Genomic DNA, 22,500 nt, shown 5'->3' on the forward strand with positions numbered 1-22,500 from the left:
ATCAGCATTGAAGAGCGATTTCCTTAATGAGATGGAGCGGTTGCACGTCACGGAGTAAAGGGGTCTCATTAAGGGGTGGTAATGAGGCTTGGGTGGAGATGGGGAGGAACGCGAACGCCGGAGCCAAGATGCTCCGGATTGCCGCCACTCGCCCAAGCCGGCGCGCCCAGGCAGGTCGGTCAGCCAGCTAGCCAGCTAGCCAACCGTCTAACCAGTCAGTCAGCCGGGCCGGGCTCGAAACGGGCTGGGTAGGTAGGGAGACTCCCAGTGCCGGCTTGGTTTTGGAACAGGGGTGCCGCGGGTGCGCGCTCTGCTGCCGTGGACCCTGAAGCGGAGCTTTGCGACCCAGGCTGCAAGCCACAGAGGGGCAAAAAGGTATTCCCTCTGCCTGGAGCTGCCGTGTGGGGAGAGGGCCTTTCGGCCCACGCAGCTTATCACTCCCTCCAAGCAGTTGAGGACCCACGGACTTGCCCCTGCCCCTGCCCCACACCGCTCTGCACCCAAAGGGGCAGCCGTTGGCTTTCGCCCAGCTCTCCTCCCGCAGAGGGCGTCGTGTCCTGTCCCAAGTGGTGCTGAAGCCAAGCCCTGGAAATGCCCCTCCACCAGATAGCATCGGGCTCCAGCTCCCATCACTTCCAAAACCAGCCATCTTGTTATACCAGAGTGCCCCTGCCAAAGGTCCATCTAGTCCAGGAGCCTGTTCTCGGAGTGTTATTTAGAGAGAGGGAAACCCACCAGCTAACTTGTCATGAGTATGATAGCACTCTCGCTGCTTGTGATTCGCAGCAGCTGGCATTCAAAGGCATACTACCTCCAGCAGTGGAACACAGCCACGGTGCCTAGTATCCACTGATAGCCTTGTCTTCCATGAATTTGCCTAGTCCTCTTTTGAAGCCATCCAGGCGGGTGACCATCACTACTTGCTGTGGGAGCTGATTCCATTGTTTTGCTATGCACTGTGTAAAGAAGTAATTTCTTCTGTCCGTCCTGGATCTTCAGCATTCAGCTTCATTGGATGGTCCGAGGTTCTAGAATTATGAGAGAGGAAGAACAACTTCTCCCTGTCCACTTTCTTGCCACCATGTATTATTTTAGGTTCAGGTAATTTCATTGTACGCAGGTTGCACATTGACAATAAAGGTATTTCATTCATTCATTCATTCACTCACTCACTCACTCACTCACTCACTCACTCACTCACTGGAAGTTGGTGTTCAGAATATGAAAAGGGAAGAGTATCCATACAGTACATACATTTGCCACTTTTTTTCTTTATAGAGAAGGGAAAGGGCTCAGTAAATATAAAATACACATCTATTTTTTCCCCTTATGCATCTTTTCTGACAAGTTAGATATTTGATTTTGTAAAATGAGCATATAATGTCCTAATGTTCTTTTTTCTCACTGATATAGGAGCCTTTAGAAATCAAAGTGTCTGCAAAATGCTTCCCACTTTAAATATGTTTATGTTTTTCACTATTCTCAACCCGTTTTACAGAACTGAAGTTCTACACCATCTGCGCAGGTGCCATGGTTGGCATCAATTCAGAAGAGGCATTCCCTACTTTGTGACAGAGAAAATGAAATATCTGCAATTTTTGAAAGTTCTTGTATTAGAAACAATTAAGACTTAACCCCCGCCTGCCACTGCTATCCAATTTAAAAGGGGCACCTTTTTGTCAATCAGAAGGCTTTAATATGTTAATGTGACTATTAATCAAATCAAAGTTGCAGATCTAAGCTAAAAATAGAGTAATAGAGGACAGAAGAGAAGTGGGGCAGGGTCACCACCAGCTCTGCTGAGAAGTCTCCACCAGCTTTCACCTGGCAGCAGCCACTGAATCCGGCTGCAGCTGAGCAGGGAAGAGAAAGGATGCAGGGCCACTCCAGTGGCTCAGCTGACTAGGCTAGCAACTTTTGGTACCTTAACTCAATGAGCTTTTGCACCCAAGATACTTGTTGGAAGAACATGTAACTAAGATCTTATACCCAAGTTTGATTATTTCCTCTTCTCTCCCAATTAATTTTCCTTTTTTGTTGTGCCATTTTAGATTGCTAGTCTGGGAACAGTTTTTTTCAGTGAACTGTAAGCCACACCAGAAGCCTATTTTGGCAGAAGAGACTCAACTTGAGTCTCTTGTTTTTAATTGCTGTGTTATTTTAATATACTTTAACAATGAATATTTATATTTTAACTATTTACATACCTTGGTTTTTATATTTTGTAAACATCCTAGAAGCTGGTTTTGGCAATAAGCTGTATAGCATAATAAGAAATAAGCCCAACTCAGAATAAATAGGGGTTGTGCCCAATTCACTGTAATCACTCTGGCAGTCTCAGTCCTTACTCTACAGCTGGCAAGCTTTGCTGTCCTGCATGTCCAATTCAGAAGGTTCAGAACCTGGACAGCTCCTTCTTGGCTGCAGAGGGCTCATGTTTATCCATTCCTAAAGAGACCACAGATGGGCTGATAGCATACTGTTGCTTTATTGTTTTATCTTTTGTACTCCTCTGTCCTCTTGCTTAAATATATTGACTTGTGAACTGCCTTGGCAGTAGACAAATGCACCAAACAAGCAAACTTGCAATCACCGGTTGAACTGCCTCTATTAGAAGTATTGTGCCGGAATCAATATAAGGTGCTGTGAGAATACTCTCTGTGGTATTTGATCTGTGTTGGCTGTTCCAAACATGCACATTACCACTTAATGTTGCATTCATTCAATGATATATACCCTAATGGAAACTTACTACAATTAATAAACAGGAGGAAAGTTCTGACACCAGGTTTTCCTGGCATCTCATTATTTTAAGTTAATGGTTCTAATCCAGTCATGGACCTCTCTGAACCTCCCTGCAGGAGAAGTGCAGGCTTATTTCTAACCATTTCCCCACTAATGTCTTCAGGTAGAATTTTAATATACACTTATTATTAGACTTATATCCCTCTTGTCCTCCAAGAAGCTCAAGTCAGTCTACGTGGTTCTACACTCCTTTACTTTGTCTTCACAACAACCCAGGAAAAATCTCATAGAAGCCCAAGAGGAACATGCTTGCTCAAGTGCCCAGCAGAAAAGAAGTGGGGCCTCATTTGTGGCAGTAAGGAGGAGGAGCAGCAGCAGCACAGGGATGACCTGATTCTGAAGGACCATCGAAGCCAGATGCTCAAAAGTTCCTTAGTGGTAACAACAACCTTCCTCCCATCTCATTCTAGACCTGGAAAGTGCTTGAAATTAAAAAGTGGCACTTTATGTGCGTATCCAGATTGCTGCTCTTCTTGGAACTGGATGTACTGGCATTGCATGCAGCCCTTGGTGGGTATAACGCAGTGCCCAATGTTCCACACCCATCTTCCAGGAAATATTATGAAGCTTGCATAGATCCTATTAATGTAACTTCACTAATGAACTTTCAAGCATCTGGCAGAGGAAGGATGTACTGTTGACAGCCTTGTGCCAGCTACTGTCTCTCAGTCTAACCTACCTCACAGCTATGGTGGCTGATGCTCGTTGAGACTTGTAGGCCAGAAGGCAGAGAGGCCAGCAGCAGCCACAGCCAATGAAGTTGAAGCCAGAACTAATGACAGACAGGTGGCGATTGGCTAAGCGCAGACTGAGGTTGCTGGGGCAGTGCCTCCTCTGACTCACAGAGCTGTTGTGAAGATGAAACAAGGAAAGGGAGAGCTGTGTAAGCCACCATGAGCTGCTTGATGGAAAGACGGTATACTGTATAAGGGAGGTGGAGTAATGACCAGACAAAATAAAGAACTGCCCCAAAGCTTCCTTTCCCCTCCATGCCAGCAGCCCCTTCAGGGTTGGTGTTGTTTGGGCCACAGAAAAATGGGTCAGGCTCTATAGACCACAGACTAACTAATTGAAGGGCATCCGCTCCTCCACAACCCCCCACCCAAGGCAACCCAAAATCCACAGCTGGACAATACCTTTTATTAGGACCAACCAAAATGTCACCAGAACAAGGCTTTTAGTTCTGCATAACTCTTCTCTAGGCTGGATGTTACACACCTTAGGCTGGAGGTTACATACCTAGGAGAATTCTGGAATAAAGAAACAATGGTCACAGCCACACAAAACATTTAAAGCACTCATAATTTAACATTCATGCCTTCCCCAAATAATATTGGAAACCGTAGTTCCCAGCACCCTTAACGAACTACATTCCCCAGTGTAAGAGTGCTTTGACTGTGTGGTGTGGATGTGACTAATGGCTCTTCCTCATTTTTCAAAACCTGAAGCCCAGTTGTTATCCATACCTTCCCCCAACCAAGGTCACTTAAAAGTCACCCCAGCCCCCTTTTAAGCAGTCTGCCAAACTGACTGAGTCAATGACTAATAAAGGTGGATTTTTTTCAAGTTCATTCAAGGGTGATAGTGAGCACAAAGGGTGACTGCATACTATTAACTTCCTTAATTCTTATTAAACATTTTTATATATATAAAGAAAACACCACCAGTCATTCACTTAGTTCAAGGTATTTGTAATTAATTTTCCATTACATTTGACTTTCATATAGTCTGCATAAATCCATCTGCAAATCTGTTCTTTTCACAGAAGCTGTTTATTGAAGGAAGGTAAAAGCTTCTGAACTTTAAAAATAATTGTTCTTAATCAACTTACATGCTTCAGGGCTAACAATTCATAGTTGCTAAAATTAGAACTGTCACCCAATTAAAGAAATTTTAAGCCGCAATCTTAAATTTACTTACTAGGGAGTAAGTCCCACTGAACACTGTGTGAGACTAACTTTCAAGGAAAATTTTATTTGTTTTCTTACCATTATAATCCGTCACACTAGACCTGCTTAGCTTCAGCAAGGTGATGACCTTATATGCCTTCAGACCATATGCATAGGATTGTGCAGCCAGTTAATTAATTGTCAGAGTTTTAATTAATTGAGTTTATTAAATCTGCAGAAATGGGCACATGAACAAAAGATTCATATATGGCTTAGAAGAGCTATACCCTCCTGCATGTAAGAGAAGGGTAGACAGAGCCAGTGTGGCATTGTGGCTGCTAGGACTAGGACCTTGGGTTCAAATTGCCACTCAGCTTGGAAAAACCCACTGGGTGACCTTGGGTCAGTCTCTGTCTTTCAATCTAACCCAGGTTTGCTGTGAGGATAAAATGGGGATGTGGAGCACTATGTGCATCACTCTGAGCTCCTTGGAGGAAAGTTGTGACAATATATAAATAATTACTCTTCTATGGTGGCAGCTGCAGTTTTTAGAAATACGTAATATAAATATTAAAAATATTTTTCTGAAAACTATATTACCCATGTTCATCCACTGATTCTAACCAACTGATTACATCATTACATGCTGCAGTCATGTCTTTCTCAAATAATATTGGGAACTGTGGTTCCCAGCGCCTTTAACAAACTACAGTTCCCAAAATTCACCATGACTTTTAAAACAGCATAAGATTGCTTTGAATGGGATAGGTGTGGCTGTCCTATCCTGTATGTGTGTGTGTTGATAGTTGGTTGTAAAGAAATTGCTGGTTTTAGCCCAAACAGCAAGGAAGCATGACATTAACAACTTTGTACTTTATTCATAATTTATATAGCATTAGTACTCAGCTCTTCAGCCACAAAGGCTCTCAGAGCAGCTTTGTTGTTGTTGTTTAGTCATTTAGTCGTGTCCGACTCTTTATGACTCCATGGACCAGAGCACGCCAGGCACTCCTGTCTTCCACGGCCTCCCACAGTTTGGTCAAACTCATGTTGGTAGCTTCGAGAACACTGTCCAACCATCTCGTCCTCTGTCGTCCCCTTCTCCTTGTGCCCTCAATCTTTCCCAACATCAGGGTCTTTTCCAGGGAGTCTTCTCTTCTCATGAGGTGGCCAAAGTATTGGAGCCTCAGCTTCACGATCTGTCCTTCCAGTGAGCACTCAGGGCTGATTTCCTTAAGAATGGATAGGTTTGATCTTCTTGCAGTCCATGGGACTCTCAAGACTCTCCTCCAGCACCATAATTCAAAAGCATCAATTCTTCGGCGATCAGCCTTCTTTATGGTCCAGCTCTCACTTCCATACATCGCTAGAGAGTAGCTTACATACAATCAATTAAAACAAGGCAGCCCTGACCAAAACTTACAGTCTTAAAAAACAATGACACACACAAGGTAAGAGGGATAGGGAGGGACAATGCCTGTTTGTTTTTAAATCAAACTCAGGCACCAATTCTCAAATAGTTGTTTTTATAATGACCAGCTGGCACAGTTCTGGCATAGGAGGTGCCTGACGGAGCTGGGCTTTTGGCAAAGCAGATGGAATTAGCTCTGGTTTTTATCTCTTCCACTGAGGGAGTCTTATGGAATAGCCCCTCCCTGGTGACACTTGAGGGAGAGGAGGCCTGATGGTCTGTCACAGCAGAGCTGATGGAGTGAACTCTGCTTCTCACCTCTCCCACTGTAAATTAACTCCACCAGCCACATTCCGGTTAAACTTTAGTTCAGAAATGTGTTCGTAAAATGTGTAGTCCTTATTATCCTGAAACCCTTCTGTGATTTGCAGAGCAAGGACAGGCAACAGCAATACATTTCCCCCTCTTCACATATAACCTTCCTGGTTCAGATGCATGCTGGTGACACTTCACTCCAAAACTCCTGAACTTCCCAATGGCTTCATAGAGATGCTAAATAGTATGGGTGAGAAGATGGAACCGTGCAGGACACTGCAACTTCCATGGCACTGAACAATAGCCTCCCATATCTACTTTCTGAAAACAACTCTAGCAGTAGGAGTGAAACCACTTTAGTATAGTACAACAAAGTACTGTGCAATGGGTCCAGAATTAGGCATATGAGAATAGGCCCAGTGAAATAAATGGGGCTTAAATTAGAATACACAAATTGAAATTGTAACTAAGCATAACTAAGTCTGAATCCTTGTGGTTATTTTGAGGTGTAAGAGAGTAGCCAAAATAAATGCTCTTAAAATACATTGGGATTGTTTGTTTTTGGAACTCTTGAGTATGTATCCAAAAGCAGTTATTTGAGCCTTGCTATGAATATTGCTTCCAGCCTATTGAAACAAAAAATGGCCTCTCTAATTCTATCATTCCCTTTTCCTCCTCCTATAGGAACCCTTAGTACACCAGCAAGTTCTGCTATGCATATCCCATTGAACCAGTAAGGGAAACACATGAAATGAAACGTCTCTTCCTTCTCCTCTTCCTTGCACTCCACTGACATCTGTTTTAGGTCTTCCCCAACCCTTCAGAGCAGATCTGGGAAGAAGATGGGGGAGCGCAGGCAGGTAGAAGGGAGATTCTACATCATTGCACTCTAACTTGCAAAACAGATACATTTCAAATCAAGGTTCCTTTGTTTGTTCTAAATATTGACCAAAATTAAGCAACAGCATGAACAATTGAGCCAAAATCCTATGCTTGATTTGGAATGGTAATTTCAAAGCATGGAATCCTCACACCTGTGTTTTAAGTTAACATAAATGTTTATGTGTGTGGTGGTGGGGACACAGGTGAGAATACATACGTTTCCCTCCTGGTCAGTTTAAAGGAGAGCAATGAATTTGCAGTGGTGCAACTCATATCTCCAAAGACATTTTCAGAGATTGGGTGACTTTTGCTTGGCCACATGGGAGCATTCCCGCAGCGTCTTGCAGGGTCCAGTCTTGTTAAACATGCTATTTAACATCTATATGAAACTACAGTGGTACCTCTGGTTACGTACCTAATTCGTTCCAGAGGTCCGTTCTTAACCTGAAACTGTTCTTAACCTGTAGCACTTTAGCTAATGGGGCCTCCCACTGCCGCCGTGCCGCTGGAGCATCCAGCATCTGTTCTCATCCTGAAGCAAAGTTCTTAACCCGAGGTAATATTTCTGGGTTAGCGGAGTCTGTAACCTAAAGTGTCTGTAACCTGAAGCGTATGTAACCCGAGGTACCACTGTACTGGGACTAGTCATCAGGGGATTTGGAGTGAGGTCTTACCAGCACCCAGCTCTATCTCTGTTTCATCAGTACCTCAAACTGAAACTAAATCCAGACAATATGGAAGTGCCATAAGTGGGTTTCCGATTTCCAGAAGTTGACAGAACTATCTGTTCTTAATGGAGTTTCACTCACCTTGAAGGACCAGTTGCATAATTTGGGGTTGTTCTTGGAACTATCTTTGCCCAGGTGGCCTCAGTGGCTAGGAGCAACTATGCTGAGTTTCACCTGGTGCAAGCTATGGTCATTTTTGGATAGGGATCGTTTGACCATGGTTACTCATGCTCTGGTAACCTCCAGGCTGGACTAGGGCTACCCTTGAAGATGGTCTGGAAATTGCTGAAGCAAAAATGCTGCTAGGGACAGCAGGTCATGAACATATTACTCATCTTAGTGAATACACTGGTTGCCACTTGTCTTCTAGGTCCAGTTCAAGATGCTAAACGGCTTGGGTCCCAGCAAGAGCACCTTCTTCCTTATCAACCGGTCTGTCCTCTAAGATCAGCAGATGTGGCCTCCCTGGTGGACCCTCTTTAGTATGAGGTACATGGTGGTGGGTGGGGGGCAGGAAGGAAATTTTTTAATAGCAGCTCCTCATACATGGAATTTCCTTCCTTCTGAGTTGCATCTGGCCCTCTCTACATTTTTGTGTGTGGTTACTTAAGATCTTTTTCAAAAGACATTTGGAGAAGAGACTGGATTGCTGCTGCTGATTCTGTTAGTAACTATTCTGTGGTTTGTTACCTTTTAAAGGATCATGTTATTATCTGTTTGCTTTGTTGTAAACTACCCTGTGGCAGTATATAAATCATCTATATAAATAAATGTAGCTTTAGCCTTTAAAATTTAATTATGAGCACACTTTTGCATGACATCTTTCAGTCAGTAATGTAATTCATAAACCGATTTATTCAGAGAAGCCCAAGCAATGTTATGCCTGCAATACAGGTTCCTGTAAGTTGGGTTCTGTTCCTTGCAAGCACTCTGGTAAAGGAGACAGTTGCTCACTAGATGCATGTGCTGGGGAATTAACAGGGTCACTGCACACAATATTAATACAGTTATTTCTAGCAAAGCATTGCATCCCCAGCAGGCAGTGACCAGAGGTGGCAGGAAATAACTGGACAGTGAGTGCTGTTTGGGAATACTTGTACTTTTGTATGGTTTACGAATAACATGTTTATTACCAAGTCCCCAATTTAATTGCTAAAGTTCTGATCTACCAACATGTACCAATAAAGTAAAAAGGGTGGGAAGTTAACATGGTTACGTAACAGAACCTCCCCGTTCCCCAAATTCACATTTTAATCCACATTTAATTTGCATCGTGGAGCAGAAACAAATGATCAAGGATTCATTTGCTGCAGCTTTTGCTGGGAGATAGCATTTTATTCAGTGCTGATGAGAGATTCCATATTTATCACCCCTCAATAGCCCCTCACCCCACAAAATTGGTATATCTTTGGCAAGACCTCTTTCCCCTAGCATATATAGTTTCTGCATGTGTGCATATTTATACATCTCTCTCTCTCTCTCTCTCTCTCTCTCTCTCTCTCTCTCTCTCTGGGTAAATTTCCTCCCTCTCCAAAATAATTAAGTTCAGTAAAAATGCACCATATGATTGCTAATAATTTGCTTCTGTTCAAACCTGGGTAAGACCTACTCCCTTTCCAAGGCTTTTCTGAATAAAATTCATTAGACTTTCTCAGTAGTTCCCAGACTTTCCTGCTCCCCAGACCACTTGAAAATTGCGGTGGTTCTTGGTCGACTACTTAATGATTTTTCTGCCCATTGTAGCAATTATAATGCAGTGTGCTAGCTAGATGCTGATGATCCTTAATTGTTATTTTATTGCTTTTTTATTTCTTCATATATTGTGTTTTATTGTATTACAATCTAAATTCCATAGAATACAATAAAATACAAGGTAAGAAATAAAAGAAGCGATAAAATACAATTCAAAAATCAGTATAAATCTTTAATGGGATGGATGGGCCATCTCCTGTCTTCAACAACAAATTCACAGACACACCCTGGACCATCAGAATGAAGCTTGTGGACCGGTTTAGAACCCCTGCTGTAGCTATATGTTGTGTGGGTGGGGAAAGGGACCTGCAGACACACACTCCAGCAGGAACAATAAACTTTCTCTATTACTTTCACTTCTTGTTTTCCTAACATTTACATATCAAAACAGCCACTATAATAGAATCCTAGAACTGTAGAGTTGGAAGGGTCCCCAAAGGCCATCTAGTTCAACCCCCTACAATGCAGAGATCTCAACTAAAGCATCCATGACAGATGACCATCCAACCTCTGCTTAAAAACTTCCAAGGAACGAGAGTCCACAACCTCCCGAGGGAGTCCGGTCTACTTTCTAACAGTTCTTACTGTCAGAAAGTTCTTCCTGATGTTTAGTTAGAATCTCCTTTCTTGTAACAAATCCATTGGTACAGGTCCTACCCTCCAGAGCAGAAAACAAGCTTGCTGCATCTTCCATGTGACAGCCATTTAGATATTTGAAGATGGTTATATCTCCCTCTCAGTCTCCTCTTATCCAGATTAAACATACCCAACTCCCTCAGCTGTTCCTCATAAGGCTTAGTTTCCAGATCCTTTAGAGTCAAAGTCAAAGAATTGGAAGGGATCCCAAGGGTCAATCTAGTCCAACCACCTGCAATGCAGGAATCTTTTGCCCTACATGGAGCTCAAAGCCACAAGATTAAGAGACTCATGCTCTACTGACTGGGCTATCTTAATCGTATCCCTCGTGTCCAGTTGTGTGATTTCTTGGTTTCTTCTGGACCTTGGTTTTGAGAGGTCAAATGATTTTGTTTTCTCTGTCTTTTCTCTGAAGGCAGAAAAGTAATGCAAATCCATCACAGGCCCAAAATGTACATGATGTCAAACCATTTTAATTGTTTTTCTTTTCAATAATGTTTTTCCATATAACAATACAACAACAGAAATACGGTAGATGGAATAAATTTCTCTTTTCCTTAAAGGGCACATATTTCCATGTGACGCAGGGTATTCTTTTCTTAGCCACTTCTCATACTCTTACTTCTACAGTACTGCTCTCAGTACATAGTGGGGTAAGCTGTTACACAGGTTCTATATCCTTACACAACATGGCTATGACTTCTCCATTAAACACTTAACACACCAGAAAGCAACACTGTTTAAGGGAGAGGGGTTAAGAACTGCTTCATACCTGCAGCATTAAAAGAATTAACTATGGAATGGACAGCTATTATCAAGGCATTTTTAAGCGACCAAAGCAGCGACTAAGCTGTCAGACATGGCTGAAATGGCAAATATGGCTATAAACATGGGGTTGAAATACCAATCAAGTCTATCGGGGGGAAAGCGGAAAACATGAAGGATTTTAAAAACAGGAATCACAATTTGGATATTAGAATCTATAGGATCTCAGAATTAGAAAGCAAGAGAGAATGATAGTCTTAACAACACAGTGGTTTACATAGCTTCTTCGAGACCCACCTTCTTTTGAGCCTTATTTTGAGAGCACACCTAAATGCCACAGCAATTAAAAATTGCAAAGTCCTGAGATGTGTTGTCAGATTTCCACTGTACTCCCTTACAGAAAAGATATATCAAGATCTCCACAACTTTCACTCTCTTGCATACAAAGGAGAATAAGTGCAGGTGTTTCAGGACCTTTATGCTAAAACACTAAGATTCCACATAAAGTGCTTAAACTGTATACAAAGCAGCCCAGGCTGGTGTAGACTGTATACAGATGTGTGTTTCTGAATACTGTTGTACTTCTGTAAGATACGTTCTGTATTACAAATCACAAGGAAAAATGCTCTCTGGGCTTGTTTTTTTTTGTTTTTATTTGTAATTTGTATTGTGGATTTTACAACTTTCAAAAATGGTTTCAAAAAAAGGTACGGATCATTTGAGCACATCATCATTCCTAACACTACTTTAGGAAATACATTTTACTAATGTCTGACCATTTATGTTAACAATGGACCCAAAGCATACATTGATTTTTTCACTACTCTATCTAGGCTTCTAACTTTATTGACTCAAGTACCGAGCGTGCTTCTTTATATTCTTCAGCTTCTTCCAACTCTTTTTCATTTTCCTGAAATTAAACAAAGCACACTTTTCACTATTTTAAAAATTATTAAAGCTTAAAACTATTTGTTTGCATTGATATGCATCACGAAGGAGGCTTTAGCACTTTAGTTCCCAACATATAGGGTGATATTCAATGTTAGTCATACATTGCATGGATTTCAGTGGGTCTATTCTGAGTAACACTGGATATTACTCAGTATCCAGTTTGGATTGCAATGAGCCCAGCTTTCTGCAGAGCCCACAATTGGAAGTATTCCAGATAATCAAGTGAAGAATCCTAGCAAATGAATTCCAAACCCTTTGCAGTACAGCCAATAAAACCTGTTCCCCATTGGGGTTGGGAATTCCCCTCTTGTTTGGCCAGGACACTCCATATTTACACCAGCATTACGATTCTCACCTATGCAGAACTCTTTCCCTGGCGATTTAACATCTTACCATCTGCAGTTTTGCAAGATAGATTCTCGAAAATCCCATACTCTGAAAGATAATGTCCTTGTGGCACAAAACAGGTTGAATCCATCACACACATTTTATTTTACTGCCCATTTTATACAAAAATATATGATAAGTATTTGGCCCCCTTACTGAAGGAAAGGATTTACTGCACTGACTCTTCCAGGGTGTCTTATCTGCTGAACAATTGTAGTAATGATGTTGTGGAGAATGTGGCAAGATTTTTGAGTGACACTATGAAATTATGTCACCATAGGTCCTAAGAGCCATTTTCGTACCTCACTGGACAGTTTTATCCTAAAGTATCTCTTACTATGTTTTGTTAACTGTGTTGTATTCTGATCCATGTATACAATGCACTTTTTCTATGCCAATAAAGATTGATACTCAATATCAGCAGCAGAACATGACATAATACCCAGTTTATTAGGTTCAATTGTCAGTCATATGATAGTGAATTGGTAAAGGGTGATATAGTAATGAGCTACGGTGCTTACTTCTCACTGCACAGGCCCAATTTTGAAAACACACTGACCTTTAATAAATGATTTTTGGCCCACTGAAATCCATTCTTTAGCTTTTAATCATAAATCCACACAATCTTGCAAAGAAGTGTTCCCATTTAAAGTGCTAGCATGAATCCCAAAGGAAAGAAGTACTCAGCCCCTGCTTGATTAGCATAGAAAAGTCAAAACATGGATAATCAGTCACAAACAATAGTAAAATCTGAAAGCTTTGTTATCACATTCATTGCCAGAGCAAGGAAGATGTTTCTATTGCCCTGGTGCTCCAGCTGATGACAATCTCTTCAGCAGATGCCAATACTGTCCCCCTCCTGAGGGGGATAGAGACAATATTACATATGACAGGGGAATACCTGGTACTGGGATAATAGCTTCGTGGATGCACAGAAAGCTGAGGCGGTGCTAAAAAAAAGCATGCTAAAGAGCAAAAAACTACAAGGAGGAATCAACTGGAGGGAATAATGCATTGTTTCAGTTGTCTCTATACTAATGCACGGAGTATGGAAAACAAGCAAGTTGAATTTGAGCTCTTAATACAGGTTGGCAAATATTATCTAAAAGGCATTATGGAAACATGGTGGGGTGACTGGAATATATAAATTGAGGGTGTATTCAAAAGGAATAGCTCAAACAGGAAGGAAGTAGGAGCAGCATTAAATGTAATGGATGTGTACACTTGTGAAGAGATCCATGACTTGAGCATGGAGGGATGATTTGACAGTATATGTAGGAGAGGGAAACAACAGTAACCTTACTGTGGGTGTCTGCTATAGACCTCCAAGCCAGACTAAAGACTTGGATGATGCTTTCCTAGAGCAGATTACCAAACAGTAAAAAAGGAGAGATGCAGTAGTTGTGTGAGACTTAAATTACCTATATTTGTATTGTATCACAATTTCAAGTATTTTTCCCCTTTTATTTTTCTATTTTTTTCTGTTCATTTACTTTATTTTCTCACTGAATTTTTTCAATAAAATATAAATATTTAGGCTTACAAGAGAGGTTTATTTGGCTACATTCAAAGCAAGGGGAACACCATAGAAATAATAGGTCCTCTGCGTGGAGAAGATGAAAGAAATGCTGTTGGGTGACAGAAAGAAGGCAGAACTGCTCAATTCCTACTTTACCTATGTTTTCGCTCAGGAGGAAAGCAACCCAACCTGGTGATACCAGAATAAATGATGCAAGGAGGGAGCTGTAGCCCAAGATAGGTAATAGGACACCTAGCTACTTTGAATGAATAAATATGCAGGGTCTGATGAGCTGTGCTCAAAGGTACTAAAGGAGTTTGCCTCTGTCTATAATTTTAGAGAATTCTTTGGGAACAGGTGAGGTCCCTGCAGACTGGAAACAGGCAAATGTTGTCCCCCATCTTCAAGAAGGGGAAAAAAGACCGGTCAGCTTGTCTTCAACACCAGGAAAGGTCCTAGAACAGATAATTCAACAGCTGGTCTGTGAACACTTAGAAAAGGATGCCATGATTACAAAGACCCAGCATGGGTTTCTCAAAAAAAAAAAGACCCACTGTTGTTCAATGTCTTTCGAAATGACTTGGATAAAGGAATTAAGGGGATGCTCATCAGATCTGCAGATGACACTAAACTACAAGGGATAGCTAATGCTGTAGAAGACAGAATCAGGATTTTAAAAGACCTTAACAGATTGGAGAACTGAACCCAAACAAACAAAATGAATTTCAATAGAAACAAATGTAAGGTTCTACACTTAGGCAGGATGAACCAGCTGCAGTGTAAGATGGGGGACACCTGGCTTGCCCATAGCACATGTGAAAAGGAGACCACAAGTTTAACATGAATCAACAGTGTGATGCGGTAGCAAAAAAAGCTAATGCTATTCTAGGCTGCATCAACAGAAGAATAGTGTCTCAATCAAGATAAGTCATAGTACCACTCTGTTCTGCCTTGATCAGATAAGTATAAATGTAATGGATGTAGAATATAAAATCTACATGAAACAGCTGGGAAGGTTAACCAGGAATTTGGAGTGCAGTGCCACTAATATGCAAATGATACTGAACTCCATTTCACTTTTCCATTCAATTCCAAGGAGGTGAAGTTTTGGGAGGCATATAGAAAAGCAACCAAGTAGAAAACCTTCAAAAACAATGTTAGTATGCGTACCAGTGATTCTAATAGCCTAACTTTGGAGCAATCAGTTCAATCAATGATTAAGATAATGATTGCTACTCCAAATATTTCTATGGTGTTGTTGTTTTTAGGGGCAAACTAAATCACCTATTTCAAAAAACTGTATGTAATGTGCATTTTTCTTTGGCAGTATTGTGATAGTAAGCACCTGGATTCAACAAAAATGTTGACACCAGTACAGACCTAACATAGCTCTTCACTTTATCATGATATTTAGTTTTAAAGCCCCCTGGCAATTTGCCACAAATCTTAAAGGTAAAGGGACCCCTGACCATTAAGTCCAGTCATGACCGACTCTGGGGTTGCGGTGCTCATCTCGCTTTATTGGCCGAGGGAGCCGGCGTACGGCTTCCGGGTCATGTGGCCAGGATGACTAAGCCACTTCTGGCAAACCAGAGCAGCGCATGGAAACGCTGTTTACCTTCCCACCAGAGTGGTACCTATTTATCTACTTGCACTTTTGACGTGCTTTCGAACTGCTAGGTTGGCAGGAGCAGGGACAGAGCAACGGGAGCTCACCCCGTCACGGGGATTCCAACCGCCAACCTTCTGATCGGCAAATCCTAGGCTCTGTGGTTTAACCCACAGCGCCACCCGCGTCCCTGTCACAAATCTTAGCCAAGATTAATGCTATGAAGGTTCTATCTTAAATAAACTTTGAAACCAAGGTGTAAAGCAGATTTCAAATCCTGTTTCATATGGGCCTAAAGTTGAAGTGGGGAATTAGAGAGAGAGAACACTCAGTCCCACTGCATTATTTTTATCCCCCATCCCCTTTGCTTCTTAGGCTGATGTACATGGTTCTCCCCAACCCCATTTTATCCTCACAGCAACTCAGTGATACGGACACAGAGATGGTGACTAGCCCAAAGCTTCACAGCAGAGGAGGAAATGAACCTGGGATTCCTGAGGCCAAAACTGATACTTGATCTAGGTTTACTTCTACACCAACTCCCAAAGTACAGATAAACAGCAGAAATTTAAAGCTGAACCCTCAAAGAGTTTAAATATTAATTAACTATAGCTGTAGTTGATTCATTGCTAGGGCAAATTTTAATTTTTGTACCTTAAAGTTAGCAGGCATGTTTTGCAGGGGGGCGGGTTTTGGTTTGGATTGGTTACTCTAACAGAAAATAAACAAATATTAAATATGTCTTTTCCTTCAAGCAAGTGGCAGGTTTGGTTTAGGTTCTCAAAGTTCCTTCAGTATTCCTGAAATGAATATTTGTTAAAGTTTTGGTAGCAATGAGACATATGCATAATCAATCAATTGATTATCTACCTTTTAGCTTGATCTATCAACTAAAAATATTCAGTTGAAAGCTCTACAAAATGTTATTTCTTTTGTACTTACTAATAGCTGAGCAAGATCTGCATGTGCAGCTTCTAATCTGCGTTGGCAATCAGGAATCATCATTCGAGATTCTTGCAAGACCTCAATCTGCAAAATGGAAGTTCATTAAGTATATGAACTATTCAATTTTAGTATACAACTCTACTGTTTAGCTGCTTAAAATAATGCAAACCTATTGAAGTTACTCTATATACAATAATTTTTTTTAAAGTACTCAGTAATACTTTTTAAAACCAAAGCAAGATCTGCTAAAAAGCTTTCCATGAAATATTTCTTTTTAAAAACTATTTAATATAAACTATTTCCCCTGCTGTCAAAAACAGCTTCGTCCAAAATGGGATCAGCTGGTTATATAAATATCTCCTGCATCTTTTTGGTAATAAATAAAAACAGTGTTCAGATAATACCACACAGAGATAATTACTGCATGAAAAAAGTTATTGAGTTATTGATCACATTGTATGCTCACTGCAGGAGGTTCTGACTAAAAGACAAAGGTAAAGTAAAATGAAAACCAAAGACCAGCAGGCTCATATTTTTGATGCTTATCATGCATAAAAAGTTATTACTCATTCTTGGGCTTCATTTTAGGAGAGAGATTATTCTCACCATGCTTTTTGAACAAAATTACTGGTCTGGCACCCCACTGAATTTGAACATCTTGCATACATCTACAGAAAACAATTTTGTAATTGCATACAAAATCATGGAATGTTTTTAACCCTCAAAATCATGCACTGAAAATGTGGTGTAAACAGTTAATTCTATCATGTATCCAGCCTGGATAGAAATGAAAATTAATTAACAACAATTATATGAATTTTAAGCCCTCACATGATTGTATTTAAGCAAAAATATTAACAGAATCCAGTGTGTGCAACTGCAAGCACCTGTAGTCATGAAAAAAATATGTCCACAATTTGGCTGACACGTAGACAGAGTATACGTTCTGCCTTCAGAAAACAAGCAACAACTCCAGTGACCAGAAGCTCCCATTCTGAATTTATTTTATAATGTTGTTGCTTCTTTCAACCTATAAAGCACTGTGGTACCAAAAGGAATTAAAAGTAGCTTCTTAATAGCCACCAGACCAAGGTATCTCAAACAATGTCCCATTGAGCTTCCAACTATGAAAACCAGAACAGATTTCAAGGTCCACATGTAGCTGTGGACCAAAGTATGCAAAATGTAAGAGATCCATGATCAGAATCATCTGTTTTTCTTTCTTTCAACACAACCACTTTCAATGCTGGGGATACAACAGTGACAGATGGGGTTCTTCCTACACTATTTGTTGGCTCTCATCCAGTCCATTACAGAAGCAAGACAGCAGTCCGGTGCATCCACTGTCACACTGGTAGATGTAAAGTAGAAGTAGAGCTGTGTGCCATTAGCATATGCTGATAGCATACAGTGGTACCTTGGGTTACAGACGCTTCAGGTTACAAACTCTGCTAACCCAGAAATAGTACCTTGGGTTAAGAACTTTCCTTCAGGTTGAGAACATAAATCGCACAGCAGCAGCGGGAGGCCCCATTAGCTAAAGTGGTACCTCAGGTTAAGAACAGTTTCAGGTTAAGAACGGACCTCCAGAACGAATTAAGTTCTTAACCCGAGGTACCACTGTACTCCAAAACTCTGGATGATCCCACTCAGCAGTTTCATGTTGATGTTGGGGGATAAAATTGAACCCTGAGGAAAACAACACTGAAGGCTTCAAAGGGCTGAAGAGCAGTCCCCAAGCATCACCCTCTGGAAACAACCAATCAAGTAGGACCGGAACCACTGCAAAGCAGTGCCACCTACCCATCCACATCCTCAAGCTTTACTAACGAAAACTCAGAACAGGACTGGACCAAGCTCTGGACACCCCTTGAGATTAATCTGCTGTGGATATAAGCGATCTTATCTTCAAAAAGCTTTGCAACCAAGTCACAGCTACCATCAGTTCTGCCACCTCTTTCAGGTCAGATGGTAAGAAGCCCTGCATTAACCAGAAAAGCTCTGCTGGACAGCACAATGAGGATGCAACGGGGGCAGCAAAGTATGCCTTCTTTGGTACCTTTCCTGCCACTAGGTAGGCTCAATGATGAGCCTTCACCAGTATTTGACTGCATTCAATCAGATATTTCTTCTAGTTGTGTTTGAGTGGTCTTCCAACTTGTTTCCTTGCCCTATGCTTTGGAGTATACGAGGAAACCAATCAGACTACATGTTTGTAGGGTGCTCAGGGGCAAACGTGTCAATGGCCCAAGCCATTTGCATGTTCCTGAGGTTGGCCAGGGCTTTGACAGGAGTGCCACTCAAAACATCTAAAACTTTCCCCAGAGTCCTCTGGAAACTCATTGGATCCATCAGCCTCTAAGGGCAAACCACCCTAATAGGTTCCCCATCTCTGCAAAGGGGAAAAGGTGCTGAAAGCCTAAACCTCAACAGGAACTGATATTACTATGATAAGGGAATAATGTCAATATCCCCCCCTTCAGATCACCCTCTTCCTGTCCAGTTGAGAAAACAAGGTCCAGATTGTGGCCTGCCAATGCATTGGGCTGGTGTCATGTTGGGACAGGCCCTATGAAGTCCTGAAAAGATTGCCTGGAAAGAGATGGAATATCTACAGACTACAGCAACACCCACCCCCAAAACAAATGCTCAAGTCTGCCCTGATGCTGCATCAACTCCACCCTGCTCACCTACCCAGGTCTCAGTGAAACATACTAGATCAACCTCCTCATTCATAATCAGATCATGGATGAGGGAGGCCTTACGCAGAGCTGGCCTGCCTTTCAGCAACAGCATCTGCAGACCCAAGGGCTGACTGATAGGACAACTGCAATTCCACAAGTTGGAGGAGGGGCTGGCACATGGCATAGTCACAAACTGCCAGTGCCATGCACTGTGTGGGAAGGCAACATTTCTAATCCTTGAAACCTGTTACAGAGCACCAATGACCAGTTATTTCACCCCAATGCTTATTTCGTTACTATTTCTGCAAACCATTAATATTTCTAGAATTAACTATGTAGGCAATCATTTTTACACCCAAAGTGAAGATACACAGTCCAGACTGCAGGCAGATGAGAGGAAGTTTAACTCCTTTCCCTGGGGCCTCAACTTGGAGACTTCTAGTATAGCACTAAATATTCTTTTTATGGGTCCACAAACACAAATTTGAAACATTTTTTTTTAAACAAAACCCTACACACAATACTTTTCAGTTAAAAATAACAACTGATAACATATATTCATGAACTATGAAGTTGTTTACCTGTTTTTTAATGGCATAATTTTCAGAATCTTCAGCTTTCATTTTCTCAATCTTTTCTTCTTGCTGTTTTGCTTCTTTTTCATACATAACCTTTTCTTTTGCCAAGCTGCATACAAAAATAATGAATTAACTTTTCCATTATAAAAGCTAATACAAGTTTTCCTAACTGAAAGGTTACACACATAGAATAGAATAATTTCAAAATGTCATCATCATTCCATGTTCTATTATTCATTACATTTTATTTTAATCGTATATTGATTGATACACCATATATAGCTTGGGATTCAAAGATCTGCTCAGGCTCAAGAGCAAGGCTTGATCAGTGCAAAGCTGGCTTTTATTTCTTTTGAAAACTGCCATTAATGTCATATCACAAACTGCTTTTGAATAATCCTCAATTAAAAAAAAAAGGTCACCACACACCATGGGGGTCTGTTAAAGTCTGAAGCCCACTTTGTCTCCTGTGGCAATTCTTTGGATGCCAGCCATTGTTTTCCTATCTGATATTCCTCACTTCCACATACCCCAAATGCAGAATATGAATGTCTGGATTTGACTGAAAGTATCTAGCAGCCACAACTGAAATAATGCTTGTTTGTAGATCTTGAAGTTTAGAGGAAGAAGGTCTTCTACTAGTGATTGTACTTACAGTCCTTTTTGGTTATTAAGGCTCACAACTTTGGTATGATCTAAATTCACTGCTGAACCTAGTTGCCCAGGTTATAACAGTGACCAGAAGACTTTCCACCAACTTTACCTAGTAAAACTGCATCTTGGTTGACCTTGCAACAATAATATGTATCTTTTAGTTTTGCGGCTTGATTACTTATGTGCTCTGGTATGAGACTTTCCCTGAGGACAGTCAAAGTAATGTGGCATATTTTTAACGGAGGGTGGCAAGCAGGAACACACACAGTAGAATTCCGGGGTCTGTCCTAGTCTTTCATACTCAATGTGCCAAAGACCAAAATACCAAGCTCAAAATGCTTAAGACAATGCCTCCAATCCTATGTTCAATCATAGCCTCAAGAAGGAGCATCCTCTTCTAACAACACCATCTTTGTGGCAAAGGATATTTTGACAGCTGGTCCTTGAGGAAGGAAGGCCCAATCACACAAGCCTTACCAAAACCAATTTTCTACAAGCAATGTATGACTAGAATTTCATCTGGTTTCTGATAGCCAGAGGATTGGGGAAGAGAGAGATTCCAGTATTGTTAATAATCAAACTCTGCAGAATGGGCTAACTCTATGAGTCTACAACAGTAGATTCTATGTAGACACCAATAGAGGTTATTCACTGAACCATGATAATGAAAACAATGTAGTATTGCTGTCTTACTGCTGCCAAATCAAGAGTCATATTTTGCTCAACATGAAGTCCCTCTTTATAAAAATTGATTCTTTAGGAATTCAGAAAGGATATAACCACCATGTATACATCATTTCTGAATCTCCTAATATCTGATGCTAGAGTAGTGCAAACCTCTATGTGTATTGACATAAACAGTTCACATTACTGATTATTGATCAGATAATTCTAATTCAATCCTACTGTGAGCAATTACTGAAGTTCAGAAGTGTGTTAAAGTATTAGCATCACAAGAAAATTGCTGACTTGAATTCAAGAAACTAAATTTTAGCCTCAATACTTGATTCTGGTTTTAGAACAGGATTGCCTTCAACCAACTTCTTTTGTCAGTTGTTGTATTTTCTCTCCAAAGTAAATTCTGATTATCATAAAGAGCAAAAATACAAATGCTAGAACTAAGAGGCACAATCTGTAGCTTAAATATAGAGGTTGGTGTACTTTCTACACAACACATACTAAGGTTAAATTTCATTTAACAATTAAAAATAATGCCAAATAAATCAAATGGATAATGCCAAATAAATCAAAACTAGAAATGTTTTCCTTTTAAATTTTGCCACTTACAAAGAGTTTTTTTAAAAGTAATTTCATGTCATGACCACAAAGTTTAAGGTTTTTATTCATTATTACCTTTAGTTTTATCAGCAAAGTTATGACAAACTGAACAATTTCTACCAACTTCCCTCAATTCACCACAAGCTTTTGTGCTTCCACACCTGTTGTCCTCCTATGTCCCTTGAATCCAAACTACACAACAGTGACAAGAACATATATAAATCCAGATTTTCCAAGCCTTCCCTAATACAACCAAAATAAAATACACAAACTGTTAATGTACTTTGCAAAATATGTTCAAAAATTCAGGGTTTTGATTCCAAGCAAACAAACAGTAAAGACCAAGGAATTTCAATAGGAAAGAAGTATGTAATTAAATTAGTGATTTAAAAATGGGATTTAACTGTTTTAACTCTAGATATATCATAGCACCTGGTGTAACTTTTAGGGAAGAGATTTAGACCAATCTACCCAGGATTACACGTCTTAATTAGCCATTAAGATGCAGTTTCTTAAACATACAAAGTTTATATTATATTTTAAAAGTTAATTAGAAGAAAAAAATAAGATATAAGTGTTTAACTTCTGAATATTATTTTAATGTAACTTCACACATTTGTTCTAATGTTAGTTATACTAGTTCAGTTAGTAATATTAATGGTGTGCATTAGTGTTCAGAATGAAACTTATTTTTTCTTCCTTAAAAACTAAA

General features: G+C 40.5%; 1 protein-coding gene and 1 long non-coding RNA gene across 4 annotated transcripts in view; one reads left to right on the forward strand and one right to left on the reverse strand.

Moving 5' to 3' along the window:
- The window catches only part of LOC310688739, a 34,154-nt gene extending 19,874 nt beyond the window's left edge, over positions 1–14,280 (forward strand). Inside the window, exons 2-3 of one of the 2 annotated variants that reach the window (XR_014517117.1) lie at positions 8,401–8,519; positions 14,213–14,280. This is a non-coding gene — a long non-coding RNA (uncharacterized lncRNA). Of the gene's footprint in view, positions 1–8,400; positions 8,520–14,058; positions 14,153–14,212 lie in introns of those variants that run through there. The other variant, XR_014517118.1, reaches the window with a different exon arrangement.
- Positions 10,872–22,500, reverse strand: part of TBCA (tubulin folding cofactor A) — a 31,675-nt gene continuing 20,046 nt past the window's right edge. Inside the window, exons 2-4 of one of the 2 annotated variants that reach the window (XM_083465562.1) lie at positions 19,860–19,965; positions 16,592–16,678; positions 10,872–12,093 (exon numbers count right to left, since the gene is read on the reverse strand). In XM_083465562.1, the coding sequence (XP_083321688.1) occupies positions 12,013–12,093; positions 16,592–16,678; positions 19,860–19,965 (274 nt within the window). In that variant the 3' untranslated portion in view covers positions 10,872–12,012. Of the gene's footprint in view, positions 16,516–16,566; positions 16,679–19,859; positions 19,966–22,500 lie in introns of both variants that reach the window. The other variant, XM_083465561.1, reaches the window with a different exon arrangement.

This window comes from Podarcis liolepis (assembly GCF_965112155.1).
Source record: "Podarcis liolepis genome assembly, chromosome: 11".
NCBI lineage: Eukaryota > Metazoa > Chordata > Lepidosauria > Squamata > Lacertidae > Podarcis > Podarcis liolepis.